Source organism: Rhincodon typus, chromosome 2 (genome assembly GCF_021869965.1).
Source record: "Rhincodon typus isolate 14 chromosome 2, sRhiTyp1.1, whole genome shotgun sequence".
Taxonomy (NCBI): domain Eukaryota; kingdom Metazoa; phylum Chordata; class Chondrichthyes; order Orectolobiformes; family Rhincodontidae; genus Rhincodon; species Rhincodon typus.
Genome location: NC_063333.1, coordinates 10,008,001 through 10,024,763, shown reverse-complemented (window position 1 = coordinate 10,024,763; position 16,763 = coordinate 10,008,001). Strand labels below are relative to the sequence as shown.

General features: G+C 43.5%; 1 protein-coding gene across 1 annotated transcript in view; it reads left to right on the top strand.

The window, feature by feature from the left end:
- The window catches only part of LOC109921859 (sodium channel protein type 4 subunit alpha-like), a 1,322,739-nt gene that overhangs the window by 1,196,887 nt on the left and 109,089 nt on the right, over window positions 1-16,763 (top strand). The window contains 1 exon segment of the mRNA XM_048618339.1: window positions 2,270-2,303. Within this exon segment, the coding sequence (XP_048474296.1) occupies window positions 2,270-2,303 (34 nt within the window).

Here is a 16,763-nt window from a genome sequence, read left to right as displayed (position 1 = left end):
CCCTTGACCTGTCCGTCCTCCCTGGACTGACCTATCTCCTCCCTAACTCCCCACCTACATTCACCTTTACTGGCTCCATCCCTGCCTCTTCGACCTGTCTGTTTCCTCTCCACCTATCCTCTCCTCTATCCATCTTCTATCTGCCTCCCACTCTCTCCCTATTTATTTCAGAAACCCCTTCCCCTCCCCCATTTCTGATGAAGGGTCTGGGCCCGAAACATAGAACATAGAACATAGAACATAGAACATTACAGCGCAGTACAGGCCCTTCGGCCCTCGATGTTGCGCCGACCTGTGAAACCAATCTGTAGCCCATCTAACCTAAACTATTCCATTATCATCCATATGTTTATCCAATGACCATTTAAATGCCCTTAAAGTGGGTGAGTCTACTATTTTTGCAGGCAGGGCATTCCACGCCCTTACTACTCTCTGAGGTGCCTTTCTGCTCCTATGATGCTGCTTGGCCTGCTGTGTTCATCCAGCTCTGCACCTTGTTGTCTCGGATTCTCCAGCATCTGCAGTTCCTACTGTCTCTAAGTTATTCTAAATTCTTCTTTCTTTTGTTTATATTTTGACTATAATGTTTAAATAAATTGTGTCTTTTTGCTTAACGTCAAGTAGTTTGACCCGTCGCATTGCATCTAGAACATGGCACTTCATGTTTGCCTTTAAAACAAGAAAAAGTTAGGATCTAGCCTACCTTCTTAAAATATTTTGAGGGGATATGGTCTGGTCCATAACAATATGTTCTGAATTGAATACTAAAGAAATTAAGTATTATAAGGGATTATGCGTGAAAGTGGGGTTGAAGTAAAACATTGGCCATGGTGGAGCAGACTCCAGGGCTGAATGGCCAGCTCCTGGCCCTGTGTTTATATGAGAGAACGCTGCTGTGTTGCCCTCTCAGGTGGGAATGAAAGACTCTATGCCTTTGAAGAGGAGCAGCTGTGTTATCCCTGACGTCCCGGGTAATATTTGTGTCCTGCAAATCAACGTAACAAATAAATAGATTGTCTGACCATTGTCACGTCACAGACTGTGGAAACTTGCTGTGCAAGTTACATCCTGTTTTTCTCAGGTAAGAAAGCCATCTCTGTTCACCTAGACTCTGAATATTTGTTCAGCATTTCAAAGGCTAATTCCTCTAGCTTGTCTTGCCAACCAGAGATGTTTATAAGAAATTAAATGTCCAGGTAATAAATCATGGATTCTAATATGTGCATGTGGGCCTCCTATAGGCTAAACACCTGCCCTGACCCCTCCATTCTTACTGGCAACTATTTGCCATTATTACAAAGGTAATGGATTTTTAAAAATAAATCTTGCAGTTATCCAGCACAATGCTAGGAAAAAGGAAGATGTGTTGTATAATAATTTTCACAACCAAAGTTTGTTACAGCATTTTAAGTGATTTTGGAGTGCAGCCATTATTGCAATGTAGCAAATGAAGCAGCCAATTTGTACTCAGAAAGTGCCTACAAACAGAACTATGTATCCAGGTCATCGGTTTCCCTGTGGCATTCATTGCAGGATAAGTATTGGCCAGGAAGCCACAGATAGCTCTCCTTTGAAATGATGGCGTGCAGACAGACCATCAACGTCACATCTCATCCAAAGATAGCACCTTTTTTGAGAATGGAGCACTCTCTCAGTAGTGCACACTGGAAATGACATGTTGGTCTCTTCTCTCCCAAATACAGAAGTCTGAAAAGTGACCTGTTCGAATTCTTTAAAATTTTGAGAAGTTTTAACATAAGAACATAAGAAATAGGAGCAGGAGTAGACCATCTGGCCCGTTGAGCCTGCTCCACCATTCAATAAGATCGTGGCTGATCTTTTCATGGACTCAGCCCCACTCACCTGCCTGCTCACCATAACCCTTAATTTGATGGAGTGGATACAGAAAGAATGTTTTCTCTGGTGGGGAACAGCATAACCAAGTGCCATCCATATAAGATAGTCACCCAGAAATCCAAGGAGAAATCAGGAGAATCAAATCAGGAGAAATGTCATTACTCCGAGAGCAGTGAGAAAGTGAAACTCACTCCCATAGGCAGTGGTTGAAGTGAATGGAGTTGATGCATTTCAGGGGAAGGTAAACAAACAGATGAGGGGCAGGGAATAATGAGTTGTTGTGTTAGATTTAGGTGAGAGGAGATTCATATAGAGCCGAAACACCAGCAGGAATGGTTGGGCTGAATGGCCTGGTTGTGTGGAGTAAATCCTGCGTGATGCCATTCTGGATTGTGTGTTCACAGCTCAAGAGTAGGATTGGATGCCCCAAACTTCAGACAACAAGAGTGCACTGCACTGAGCTCAGTGCCAGTCTCAGATACTGAAAGAAGCTGAAATCACTTTCCATCATTTCAATCTGACAAAGGCTGTGCCCATTTTTGCAACAAACACAGGGCCCAGGCTCTTGCCTGAAACACTGAGAAGGTATTAAAACTGACCTGGAGGCAAAGCTGACCAAAAAAGGGAAATAATGAAATGATTATGGAGCTTTGGCCAAAGGCACCAATGCATGTAATTTTTTTTTCAGTCTGTTCAGCTTTGCTGTTTTTGAACTGAAAATTAAAAAGAAAACGATTACATTATTTGAATATATCTGCCTTAAGATATTACCATATTATAGGATGCTGTGACATTAGAAAAGGTCATTTCACTTATCACCACTTTGTAGGGAGCAGTCCTGCTGCTTACTGTCGCACGGCTCGGTGAAATCTCTCTGGAGTTTCACATAGTGCCCTTTGCTTGACATTTTTGGGAGAAAAACGATCAAACTGCAAAACCCCTGGAAAATACAAACTGTCGCATCTTATTATCTATACAATGGACACCGAGATTTCAGTGTGAGCAGTAAGAAGTTGAAAGAAATTTCATCAAGCACTTTCCAGAACAAGGTGTTATTACACCAGGCCACATCTGCTTCATTTGCTGCACTTTGAATAATTAAGTGGCCAACACGAAGCTGGCAGGAGGAATGTGTTTATCAATGATAACTTGTCAATAGTATCTCATGAGCGGACTCTACCTAACTACCTGTATTAGCACTTGATACACCCAGCATCACCCGTTAGCCATCCAGTGTTGTTACCAAACAGAAGATAGAGAGTGGGTGTATTGAGTTAGTTAATGTCACTGAGATTAGTGGGAAGAGGAACGTGTGAACATGAAAGACATTTACAGAAATGATTTGGCCTCAGGCATCAAAACCAGTAGACAATTAGAAGCAAACTTTGAGCCAATTTAATTCACTTTACATGGAATCAGAAATACTAAAAGCACTGGATGCTGCAAAATCCAACATTCCAGCCATTGTGCTTGTGTACCAGCAGGAGGCGTGCTCCTAATAAAACAGTTACAGTACAACCTGTTCATTGTCCACTGTCATCTATATTAAAAGGCTAATTTTACCAAGAAGTAAGTACACCTTTCAAACTAAGTTCTCTGCGAATGGGAATTATGCCCTTCAGACTCTGAACTCTATATGAATGGCGTGCAGCAGATGAGGTACTGAGATTTCACTTCCAATTTCCACCCTGCCCTCACTTCCCCTGGTCTATCTCTGACTCATCCTTTCCCTTCCTCGACATCTCTGTTTCCATTTCTGGGGAATATAATATCCACTATAAACCCATCAACTCCCACAGCTACTTGGATTATACACCCTAGCACCCTGCTTCCTATAAAGACTCCATTCCATTCTCCCAGTTCCTCCGTCTCCATCACTATGTTCTGATGAGGCCAACTTTGACAAGGGAGCTTCCGAAATGTCCACTTTCTTCCTCAACCAAGGATTCCCCAGCACCATTGTTGACAGGACCCGCAATCAGGTCTGACCCATCTCTCATACTTCAGCCCTCACCCCTTCTTTTCACTCCCACAACAACGATAGGGTTCCCCTTGTCCTTACCTACCATCCAACCAGCATCCACATCCAGAAGATCATCAGACGCCATTTCTGCCACTTCAAGTGAAATGCCACCACCAGACACCTATTCCCCCCACCCCCGCTTGTCCGCCTTCCACAGGACTGTTCCCTCTGGGACACCCTGGTACACTCTTCCTTCCCTCCCTACAATTCCCCCACAGCCCCACGACACCTTCCCCTGCAACCACCAAAGATGAAACACCTGCCCATTTACCTCCTCCCTCCCCAGTATCCAAGGGCCCAAATATACCTTCCAGGTGAAGCAACACTTTACCTGAACTTCCCAGGATCTAGTCTACTGCATTTGTTGCTCACAATGTGGTCTCCTCTACATTGGGGAAACGAAGCGTAGACTGGGTGACTGCTTTGGAGAACATCTACATTCTGCTCGCAAAAAAGACTCTGATCTTCCAGTTGCCTGCCACTTTAACACACCTCCCTGTTCCCTGGCCAACATCTCTGTCTCTGGCTTGCTGCAGTGCTCCAGAGAAGCTCAGCGCAAGCTGGGAGAACAATACCTCATTTTCCGCTTGGGAACCCTAAAGCCCTCTGGACTCAATATTGAGTTCAATAATTTTAGGGCCTAAATTCTCCCATGTCCCAGCCCCCCACCCCACACACCAGGCCTTGTTATCACATAGTCTGCCATTACACACTATTGATTGTTAGCCACTAACAGCTATTCACCCTCCAAGCCAGATTGTTATTCACTCCTTTATCTGACCAACTGTTCTTCTCTCTCTTTGGGCTGTATCCCCACCCATCATCCACTCCTTACCCCCTCCCCCCACCCTATTTTCTGCAGAGAAACCAACATTTTCCTAGATACCATTAGTTCTGAGGAAGGGTCACCAGACCTGAAATGTTAACTCTGATTTCTCTCCACAGATGCTACCAGGCCTGCTGAGCCTTTCCAGCAATTTCTGTTTTTGTTTCTGAGATACTGTACTTGCTGGAATTGGATTGAATCATCGCTGATATGTTCTCTTTCAAGAGCATTGATCGACGACAGGCCATGATTGGAGATCGTGTGGCAGCTAGCAAAAGACACTGGGGCAGAACTGATCGAAACACTGAGGGAGACAGGGAAAGAAGGCAAGTTTGCAGTGTTGTGTAGAAGATGGGTGAGCCTGTAGCATAAAGGGTTAATCACTACTGTTTTGGAGACACAGTCCAGCTTCAGTGATGTCAAGTGATGTCAGCTTACATGGAACGAGGACTTGAGGTAAGAATGTTCCAACGGAGTCCTGCTGGTATAACAAGGTGTAGAGCTGCATGAACACAGCAGGCCAAGCAGCATCACAGGAGCAGGAAAGCTGACATTTTGGGCCTAGACCTTCTTCAGGCCTGCTGATCTCATCTCTGCATAAATAGTTAATAAATTATGGAGTGATTACAGTGCAGAAGAGGCCTTTTGGCCAATTGAGTCTGTACTGCCAAATGTTCATCAGTTTGCATTAGTATGGTTTCCCGGTTTCACCAGACAAACATCCCATCCTGGTTGTGAAATGTATCTATGGCTGCAATGGTTTGGCCACTCTTTATTGAGGATCTTAGTCAAAGTTTGTGGGAGTGTGTAGAACCAGTGGCTTGGCAGAACACACTCCAAAAACTGCCCACTACAGTAATTGAATCTAATGATCCTTACGAGAGTCACATGACTGCAGTTAAGAAATGAACAGGGCGATGGAATAAACCATATCACTTTCCCAAGCTCTGGAGCTGACTGTGGACTTCACCAAAGTGTGCATTGGAGAAATGGGCTTTGCTAGTTCAATCAATACTGGACTGCATCTGGATTTGATTAGAATCCAGTTAGGTCAGTGTTTTCCTGTACAATTCCACTCAATTTCAAGGTTGCAGGATTGATTTGATTTGATTTCATTTCATTTATTATTGTTACCTGTACTGAGATATAGTGAAAGGCATTATTTTGGGTGCCATCCAGACAAATTACTCCTCACATAAGTATAGCAGGGTAATAGAACAGAATGCAGAACATAGTGTTACAGCTACAGAGAAAGTGCAGAGAAAGATCAAATGTAATACATGAGAGGTCCATTCATAAGTCTGATAGCAGCGGGGAAGAAGCTGTTCTCGAATCTATTGGCACATGTTTTCAAAGTTTGATATGTTCTGCCCAGTGGAAAAGGGTGGAAGAGAGTGTAACCGGGGTGGGAGAGGTCTTTGATTATGTTGGCTGCTTTCCTGAGGCAGTGGAAAGTATAGATGGAGTCAATGGAAGGAAGGGTGGTTTTCATGATGGACTGGGCTCTGTAATTTCTTACGGTTATGGGCAGAGCAGTTACCATACCAAGCTATGTTGTATCCAGATAGGATGCTTTTCATGGTGCACCTGTAAAAATTGGTAAGTGTCATTGTGGATATGATGAATTTCCTTAGCCTTCTGAAGAAGTAGAGGCATTGGTGCATTTTTTTGACTGTTGACGTGGATGGGCCAGTACAGATTGTTGATGATATTGACTCCTAGGAACTTGAAGCTCTCAACCACCTCCACTTCAGCACCATTGATATAGACAGGGTGTGTCCTCCAATCTGCTTCCTGAAGTCAATGGCCAGCTCCTTCATTTTGCTGACATTGAGGGAAAGATTGTTGTCTGTGCATCATGCCACAAAGTTCTCCATCTCTTTCCTATCCTCTGTGTCAATGTTGTTTAAGATCCGTACCACTACGGTGGTGTCATCAGCAAACTATTTTATTGAGCATGCGAAGGCAGGTGCATGTCACATTTCAGTATAAAGGGTGAGGGATCATCAGCGCTTTGCATTCCACTAGTTCAGAATCCAAACTCTTAAATAAGTGATATTAACCCATATATCAAACACATAACTCACATCTGCACCCACAAAGAAGAATGAAAATGTGTCTCTGACAGATATTTTCATTAACCATTAAAAATTATGCAAACGCTAGTTCCATGTCACATTAATAGTCACAATATATTGATGTTAAACTTGTGCTGAGTTGCAGGACCCCTTGTGGTACAGTGATAGGATCTTTACCTCTGGGCTAGGTGACCTGTGTTCAAATCTCAGATACTCCAGAGGTATGCTGTCACATCCCTGAACAAGTTGGTTGCAAGATAACTGCAATGATTTATACAGCAGTCATATTTTACATAAGCCCACAGGGACTACATCATTCCATGTCCTTTGTATGTGTTCTTGATAAAGCCTATTCCTGCACCTATTTTCTACACTTCTATGTTTCATCCACTGCAACATTTTCTTTTCCAGGCATATGAATGATTTTCATATTATAAGGCTGGAGAATTAAACTCCACCAAAATAATCTTTATTTCTTGTTCCTGAAGCTTCTTAAAAATACCCAAACAATTGTAAATATATATAACCTATAGACGTATAATCATGGTAATGTAAAACACACACAAAAATATATATAAGCAAAACATTTCTTCCACGTGGTTGCTTATGTATATTTAGAGCCAACACAAGACTCAATGGTTCCTTCTCAAATGTTCAATATTTTTGCAATATTTTTTCATTGAAAAGTAACTGACAGGCCATTGATCCCAATCCCCATACATCAACAAGCAATTTGAATAATATTTTATAAATAGGTACAGCTAAAACTGTGGCAGCACAGCCTTCAAGTTGTCAAGGGCACTTTGACATTCCTGTGTCCATTCAAATTTTCTGCCTTTCCTCCAATAATTTGTTAAAGGTGCAACAATAATGTTGTAATTCAGGAAGAAATCTTACGATAAAATCCACTTGTGCCAAAAAAAAACACATTTCACATTTTGTTCTAGGCACAGGGAAATTCAAAATAGCTATACTTTCAATTTTCCAGGCACTACTTGAACTTGTCCTATGGTGTGGTTCAATTAAGTGACTTTTGCCTTGGCAAATTCAATGTTATATATAGTTTTATAACCAAATTGTTTCTTTTCTTCTGTATCCAATCAAACAGTTAAGCCAAATGATGTCACTGTTCTACCCAGGTTGGGCTAAACCATCAAAATAAGCAACATGAGATAACAAGGTGTAGAGCTGGATGAACACAGCAGGCCAAGCAGCATCAGAGGAGCAGGAAAACTGACATTTCGGGCCTAGACGCTTCTTCAGAAAAGATTTCTGAAGAAGGATCTAGGCCTGAAACATCAGCCTTCCTGCTCCTCGGATGCTGTTTGACCTGCTGTGTTCATCCAGCTCTACACCTTGTTATCTCAGATTCTCCAGCATTTGCAGTTCCTACTATCTCTAAAGTAAGCAACATAATTTCTTAGTCCTTTGACTTCAGTAGCGAAATGTTGGAATGTTTCTGGTGTATTTTCATTCCAAATAGCATGACTTTGCATTAATAAAACCCATTGGTGTTACAAAAGTTCATATTTCTTTCACAAGTTAATAGAACTTGCCATTATCCCTTTAGCAAATCAATTTCCTTGAAACATCACGAGTGTTCAGTTCACTCAATGCGATCTTCCAATTTTGGAATAGGGTTGAGACATCGACACTTATCAACTTCTTACCATTTGAGACATACTCTGCACATCTGTTGCTCCTGCCAAAGTGGATAACCTCACCTCTTCCCACATTATATTCCATTTCAATTTCTTGCTCAATCAGTAAACCTGATCAAGTCTTCCTGAAGCTGATTCACATCTACAGAGACTTGGTAGAAGATGAACAAGTTTGGCAATTTAACGATCTGGGATTGATATGTTTCAGGTGTGATAGAGAGGGACATAAACAAGTTGGCGGAGTTGCATTACTGATTAGGGAGAATATCACTGCTGTACTGAAGGAGGACATCTCACAGGGTTCATCCAGTGAGGCCTTCTGGGTAGAGCTCAGAAATAGGAAGGGTGCAATCACTTTGATGTGATTGTACTACAGGCCTCCCAACGGCCAGCAGGTGAAAGAGGAACAGATATATGGACAGATTATGGAAAAATGTAAAAACAACAGAGTTGTTGTGGTGGGTGATTTTAACTTCCACTGTATTGACTAAGACTTGCTTGGTGCTTTACTGGTTGTAATGAGGTCAGCCGGGTGGAGCTCATAGAATATGAATTCCCTGATTGGGGCTGTGAACCTGGTCCAATCAGGGAGCCCTGGGCTGACAGATATAAACAGGAGGGTCAGCGGTTCTGTTCACTCTGAGAGCTGGCTCTGAGGGAGCTGGATCAGTGTCAAGGAGTCTCCACATTAAATAAAGGGTGACTTCGTGACTGGATACCGGCCTCTGTGATGTTCTTTCAGTGGCGATGAGAGAAAGGCCGCTCATGAAGAAATTTGCTTGCAACAGTCATCTTTGATGTTGAGGTTGGTTGTCTCGCCGAGCTGGTTTGTTGTTCTGCAGACGTTTCATTACCGTGCTTGGTAACATCCTCAGTGCAGCCTCCGATGAAGCATCAGTGTGTTTTCCCGTCTTGTTGTTAAACTCAGGAGTCATTTGAGCTGGATTGCGTCACTTCCGGTTTTCCTTCCTAGTGGAGCTTATATGGGGTCAAGTTCTATGTGTTTATTAATGGTTTTCTTCATGGAGTGCCAGGCTCACCCGAACTAAAGACCCACTCCCCGCCATGGACAGGACCAATATCATCTATAAGATCCGCTGCAGAGACTGTGAGAAACACTACATCGGACAAACAGGAAGGAAACTAACAACAAGAGTACATGAATACCAACTGGCTACAAAAAGACACGACCAATACTCACTCATCTCAATCCACATGGACAAGGAGAACCACCACTTCAACTGGGACAACACCAAGATCCTGGGACAGGCTAGGCAGAGACAGGCACGGGAATTCCTAGAAGTCTGGTACTCCATGAAGAAAGCCATCAATAAACACATAGAACTCGACCCCATATACACTCCACTAGGAAGGAAAGCCAGAAGTGAGGCAATCCAGCTCAACGGACTCCAGAGTTTAAAAACCAGGCGGGAAAACACACGGACGCTTCATCGGAGGCTGCACTAGTGATGTTACCCAGCATGGTAATGAAATGTCTGCAAAACAAGAAACCAGCTCAGCGAGCCAACCAACCTCAAACCCACAACCCGAGCTACAAATCTACTCCAAAACCTTAGAGTCATCTTTGAGTTGGAGTAAGCATTTCTGGCATCATGCCGTTACTTCGGATGTTTGACTCGTTTGATCCTGCCATGGAAGACTGAGTACAGTGTGTAGAAATAATGCATGATCTTTTTCCAGGCAAATGATATTGGGGCAGATGAAAAGCAACAAGTATTTCTCCTGACAGCTTGTGGAACCTCAGCTTTTTCAGTTATTAGGAGCTTAGCTGTCCCTGAGGCACCAGATACTAAAATCTTTCAAGAGTTGACAGATTTAGTTAAGAAATATTAGTACCCCAAGTATCCTCTAATTCTGAGATGTTAACGCTTTTACTCAGCAATTTGAGAACTCGGGGAATCCGTACTGGGGTTTTTGACCAGTTTAAGATTACTGGCAGAGGAATGTGACTTTGGTTTAACCCTTAATAAGATGCTGAGAGATTGTTTGGTATGTGGGAGTAATGACATAACCATGCAAAAGCACTTACTAGCTAAAGCCCAACTGGACTTCAAACAAACACTACAGCTAGCTTTATCATTAGAAAATGTGGCAAGTGGAGCATGGGAGCTACAGGGTATTCCAATGAAAGCGGTCACCCTCACCAGTTCGACTGAACATAGGGAACACCACTTGAGTGAGGCCAATTGCATACCCTTACTAAAGACATAAGCTGAACAGTGGGTCTCTAGGTTGGTCAACAGCAAAACTCCAAAACAAAGCCAAGCCTTGCCAACTGGTTAAAATTTTTTTCAAGATCCAGGCCGGCGAGCCATTGTAGTTGTTTCTGGTATGTGGACTCGAGACGGTTAAACAGTCCCACTAGGCCTGAATTGAGTAAGAGACCTCAAAGACTGGTACCAAGGAGAGCGCACACCCTAGAAAGCCCACCTACATCTGGTTTGGAACAGTTAATTGCTTAGAAATATCCAAATCAGAGCCAATCAAAATAAATCTCTGGTTAAATGGTCACCTTGTTCTAACAGAAGCCGATACTGTTTCAGTGATCGCAGAAACAGCCTTTAAGAAAATTTGCTGTGGACTCCACCCTAAGTTTGCACCAGACCTTGGCTAGACTGAGAACCTGTACCGGGGATCTTTTACAGATTAATGGTACAACCTCACACGCAGTTGGTGCAGTAACCAATGACTGTAGTAAAAGGCTCGGGCCCAAAAGCCTGCTGGTGCAGAATTGACCGACATTCACCTCGATTGGATCAACACTTTTCCATTAGAAAATGGCTGCCTGAGTGAAGTCTGAACTAAATACCTGGAGGTTTTTCAGGAAGGTCGAAGGACTATCAAGGAGCTAAGGCCACCTTCCATGTTGACCAGGAAGCAATCCCATGATTCTGCAAGGCCCCCCGGTACCATTTGCCTTACGGGGCAATAGTAGAGGCAGAAATCAGGTGAAATCAGAAAGCGAAGGAATCATCAAACCAGTCCAATGGGCAGCACCGGTCTGTGAAGCCCGATGGGTCAGTTCGAATTTGTGGGGATTTTAAACACACAGTAAACTGCTTTTCCCAGGCAGAGAGGGTTTATACACAAAGCTGGCAAGGGGGCTATCCTTCACGAAGGTGGACATAAGCCATGTATACTTGCAGTTGTTGTTAGATGAGGATTCCCAGAAGTATGCTACAAGAAATACCCATAAGTGTTTGTACCAATAGACAAAACTGCCATTTGGGGTATTGTCAGCCAAATGTGTTTGAGGTGCACAATCTAACTAGAAAGTGGGGCAGGCTGGAAGGTTGACTCCTATTCCAATAATCCCCTGTAGCCAGGCCACAATCTACATCTGGTGGTATATCCCATGGTTTGTTGAGTACAGGTCTTTTATAGCTTCAAGGGTGAGCTAGATAGGCTCTTGATTTGTATCTTATTGATAACAAATGACATTCGTCACAGTGTGCGCTTCTGAACCACCTGTGATGATTGGAGAGCAATTTTCTACGGAGCAAGATTTTCCCTTCTTATCCCCAGCTACTCTCTATGCTTTTGCTCTGACCTTCCCCCAGAGGTTACAGTGGGTGACAGGAGAGCGACCATTGGGATGGTGATCTAGTGAGGGAAGGGAGGAATTGTACACCATCATTACAGTATGGGCAAGACTTTACAGACAAGGCCTTTACTCTCACTTGTTTTCGTCAAGTGACAAAGCCCAAGAGGCGTAGCAGCAGGATCAAATTGCTACAGTTAATGGGGTCTGATGTTTATTGAAACAGACTTGTTGCCAATCCCGCAGTGCAATTCATCTTTTGCAGTCTATATTGGGAGTCTTCAGTTCATAGACATGACAGGATTGTTTGATGCAATTGATGTCTTACACTATTTGATGTACTTACCCAACGTATATTCTGGTAATCTCCCACCAGGGAGCTCGCCGGGCCTTCAAATGGAACACACTTTCAAATTATTAAAAGTAATCTACAGTTCATGACTCCGCCTCGTTCTCTCATGTCTTCTTACATGTTGTCACAATCTTTTAATTTGAGAATCCAGAGGATTGCATTGCGCGGGCAGCATAGAAAAGTCTGTGTATGTGACTGGTTGAACACAACAGCTGGCGTTTCAGACAGCTGTCAATTGCAGAAGCTAGGGCTTGGTTGGGATTTCCAAGTGGGGACATATTGTAGTGTAATATGGTACAGAGTGATATGGTAAAGTGTGATGCAGTACAGTGAACAATACAGTCACAAAGTCATACAGCACGGAAAACAGGCCCTTCAGCCCAACTTCTCCATACCTACCAGGTTTCCTAAACTGAACCAGACCTATTTGCCAGCATTTGGCCCATATCTCTCTAAAACTTTGCTATTCACCCTATCAATGCTTCTCATGATTTTATAAACCTCTATAAGGTCACCCCTCAGCCTCCCACATTCTAGCCTCTCTTAATAACTCAAGCTTCCAGTCTCAATAACATCTTTGTAAATCTTTTTTGCACCCTTTCCAGTTTAATAATTCCTTACTCTAGCAGTACAATCAGAATTGTATGCAGTACTCCTAATGTGGCCTCACCAATGTCCTGTACAGCCATAACATGATGTGCCAATTCCTGTACTCTGTGCTTTGACCTATGAAGGCAAGGGAGCCAAATTCCTTCTTCCCCACCCTGTCAACCTGTGACGCCACATTCAAGGAGCTTTGAATCTGCACCCCTAGATCTCTCTGTTCAACAACAGTCCCTAGGGCCCTACTGTTAAGTGTATAAATCCTGCCCTGGATTGCCTTACTAAAATGCAACACCTTGCATTTATCTGAATTAACCTACATCTGCCCACTGGTCCAGTTGATGAAGATCCCTTTGGACTCTTAGATAACTTTCTTCATTGTCCACTATACCACCAATTTTGTTGTCGTTCGCAAACTTAGAAACCATTCCTCTTATGTTCTCATTCACTTTGTTTGTATAAATGGCCAACAACAGTGGACCCAGCACCAATCCCTGCAAAACACTGCTGGTCACGGACCTCTAGTCCAAAAACAACCTTTTACCATCACCTTCTGTCTCCTGCAGCACACCAATTTTGTATTCAATTAGCTAGCTCTCCATGGATCCCATATGATGTAACCTAACTGACTAGTCTACTATGTGAAACCTTGTCGAAGGCCTTGCTAAAGTAGAGATAGACAACATCCACTGCTCTGCCTTCATCTATCTTTGTGGTCACGTCTTCAAAAAACTCAATGAAGTTGGTGAGATGCAATTTTCCACATGCAAAGCCATGCTGACTATTCCTAATCAGTCCATGCCCTTCCAAATATATGAAGTTCCTGTCTCTCAGGATCCCCTCCAACAAATTAATATATTCATGGAATCTCTTTCAATTCTCCTTTACCATATCTGGCAAAGCCATCTCATGTTCCATTTTTACCCTCCTGATTTCCTTTTTAAATGTACTCCTGCACCCTCTATTCCCCTCAGGGGATCCACTTGATTCTGGCTGTCAATACCTGACATATGGCTCGTTTTCTGTGTTCCCTACACTTGCCAGCCTTGCCCTTCACACTAACAGGAATGTGCTGACCTTGATTTTTTTTTAATCTCACTTTTGAAAGCTTCCTATTTGCTAGACATCCCTTTACCTGCAAATTTCTTTTACATTATTCATTCATGGGATGAGGGATGTCACCGGCCAGGCCAGCATTTATTGTCCATTCATAATTGTCCAGAGGGCAGTTAAGAGTCAACCACATTACTGTGGGTCTGGAGTTACATGTAGGCCAGAACAGGTAAGGATGGCAGTTTACTTCCCTAAAGGACATTAGTGAACCAGATGGGTTTTTCGAACAATCAATAATGGATTTATGACCATTGTTAGATTCTTAATTCCAGGTAATTATTGAATTCCACCATTTGCCACGATGGGATTCGAACCCAGGTACCAGAACATTTTCTGTGTTTCTGGATTAACAGTCCAGCGATAATACCACTAGGCTATTGCCTCTCCCAATAGCCTCCTCCAATCAACTTTTGAAAGTTCCTGTCTAATACCATCAAAATTGGCTTTGCCCCAATTTAGAACTTTGACTTGCGAACCAGGTCTATCCTTTTCCACAGCTCCTTTAAAATTAATAGAATGATGGTCACTGGTCCCAAAATGCTCTCCCATTAACACCTCAGTCACTTGCCCTGCCTTATTTCCCAAGAGGGAGTCAAGTTTTGGCCCTTCTCCAGTAGGACCATCTACATATTGATTGAAAAATTTTCCCCGAACACGCTTAACATGTTCCTCCCCATCCAAGCCCTTAACACTATGGGAGTCCAAGTCTCTGTTTGGAAAGTTAAAATATCCTATTATTACAACCCTATTATTCTTACAGCTGTCAGCGATCTCCCTATATATTTACTCCTCAATTTCCTGCTGACTAATGGGGGCCCTAATGTACAATGCCATCAAGGTGATCGTCCTCTTTTTATCTCTCAGTTCCACTCATAAAGCTTCCCTGGACAATCCCTCAGAAATAAATTCTTTAAGTACAGCAGTAATCTTTTCCCTAATCAAAAATGCCAGCCCCCCTCCTCCTTTGCGTCCTCTTCTATCCTTCCTAGAGCATCTAAACCCCGGAACATTAAGCTGCCAGTCCCTGTCCCTCCCTCAGCCATGTTTCTGTATTAGCTATGATATCCCAGTCCCATGTTCCCATCCATGCACTGAGTTCATCTGTCTTACCTGTCTGGCCTCGAGCATTGAAATAAATGTGGTTTAATTCATCAGTTTTCCCTCATTTCCTGCCATGCTCTTGCCTGCCTTGTCTCTTTAACTTGCACCCTTTAACTTCTGTACTAGCCTTAACCTTCTGTCTTGTCCCACTAATGCTTAGAGTCCCACCCTTCTGCCAGACTAGTTTAAACCCTCCCAAGTAGCACTAGCAAATCTCCCTGCCAGACAAAACCCTTTCCTCCTGTACAGGTTATTTCTGCCGCAGAAGATATTCCAATGATCCAAAAATCTGAATCCCTGCCCCCTACACCAGTTCTTCAGCCATCTGCCTTATCCTTCTATTCCAACTCTCACTAGCACGAGGTACCAGGCTAATCCAGAGATTGCAACCCTTGAGGTCCTGCTTTTTAACCTCCTGCCTAACTCCCTATATTCACTATGCAGGACCTCATTCCTTTTCCTACCTATGTCATTGGTACCAATGTGTACAATGACCTCTGACTTTTCATTCTCCCCTTTGCTGCAATGCTCCGAGACATCCTTGACCCTGGCACCAGGAGGCAACACACCATCCTTACGGCCACAGAAATGCCTGCCTGTGCCCCACCTACAGGCTCCCGTATCATAATTGCTCGCTTGGACATTGCCACACCCTGCTTTACAGCGTTGCCAGACCTGACTGCTGCTACTATTTTCCCATGAGAGGCTTCACCACACTGCTCCCCACCCCTCCCCACTCCAACAACAGTTTCCAAAACGGTATACCTGTTTGAGAGAGCGATCGCCACAGGAGACTCCTGTACTGTCTGCCTACCTCTCCTGGCGGTCACCCATCTACGACTGTACCTGTGTTGTGACCAATTCCCTGAATACAATCTATCCCACTCTCTGCCTCCTGTATGCTCTTTAGTGTCCAACTGCCACTCCAAATGATCCATGAGGTCTGAGAGGAACTGTAGCCGGACGCACTTCCTGCAGGGACAGTCGACCGCTCGCTGATCTCCCACATCTGACAGGAGGACCATACCACTCCACAGACTGGCATCTTAGCACCTTTAAGAGCCTTATTTTATCCCTATAAAGTTTAAAAACTTTAGAAGGCTTTTTTTGTTAAGAAAAGAAGTAAATAAGCCAAATAATTTTTACCCTTGCTTACCCAAAGACTTACAAAATAATAGTTTGACTATACCCAACAGCACCTACTCACCAAACAGCAGTCATAGTCACTTTTTGAACTGTAATATCTGGGTCTCCTCCTGTCCCCATAGGACCTGTAGGAATAGTAAGGGAAACAAAGCACAGTAATGACTCCCTCACTCTCTTCCCTAAACTTCCACCCTCACCTCAACTCCTAGCATTTCAGTCTCTGCAGCTGGCACTCTGAGGTGGGAACACTTGCAGCCTTGCCTTTATACCCTGTGTTACAGTGCAGTGTGGTACAGTGTGATATGTTACAGTGCAGTGTGATACATAATGGTGTGGTGCAGTGTGGTGTGGTACAATGCAGTGTGGTACGGTACAGTGTGTGAACATACAGTGCAGTGTTGTACAGTATGGTGTGGTGCAGTGCGGTGTGGTACAGTGTAG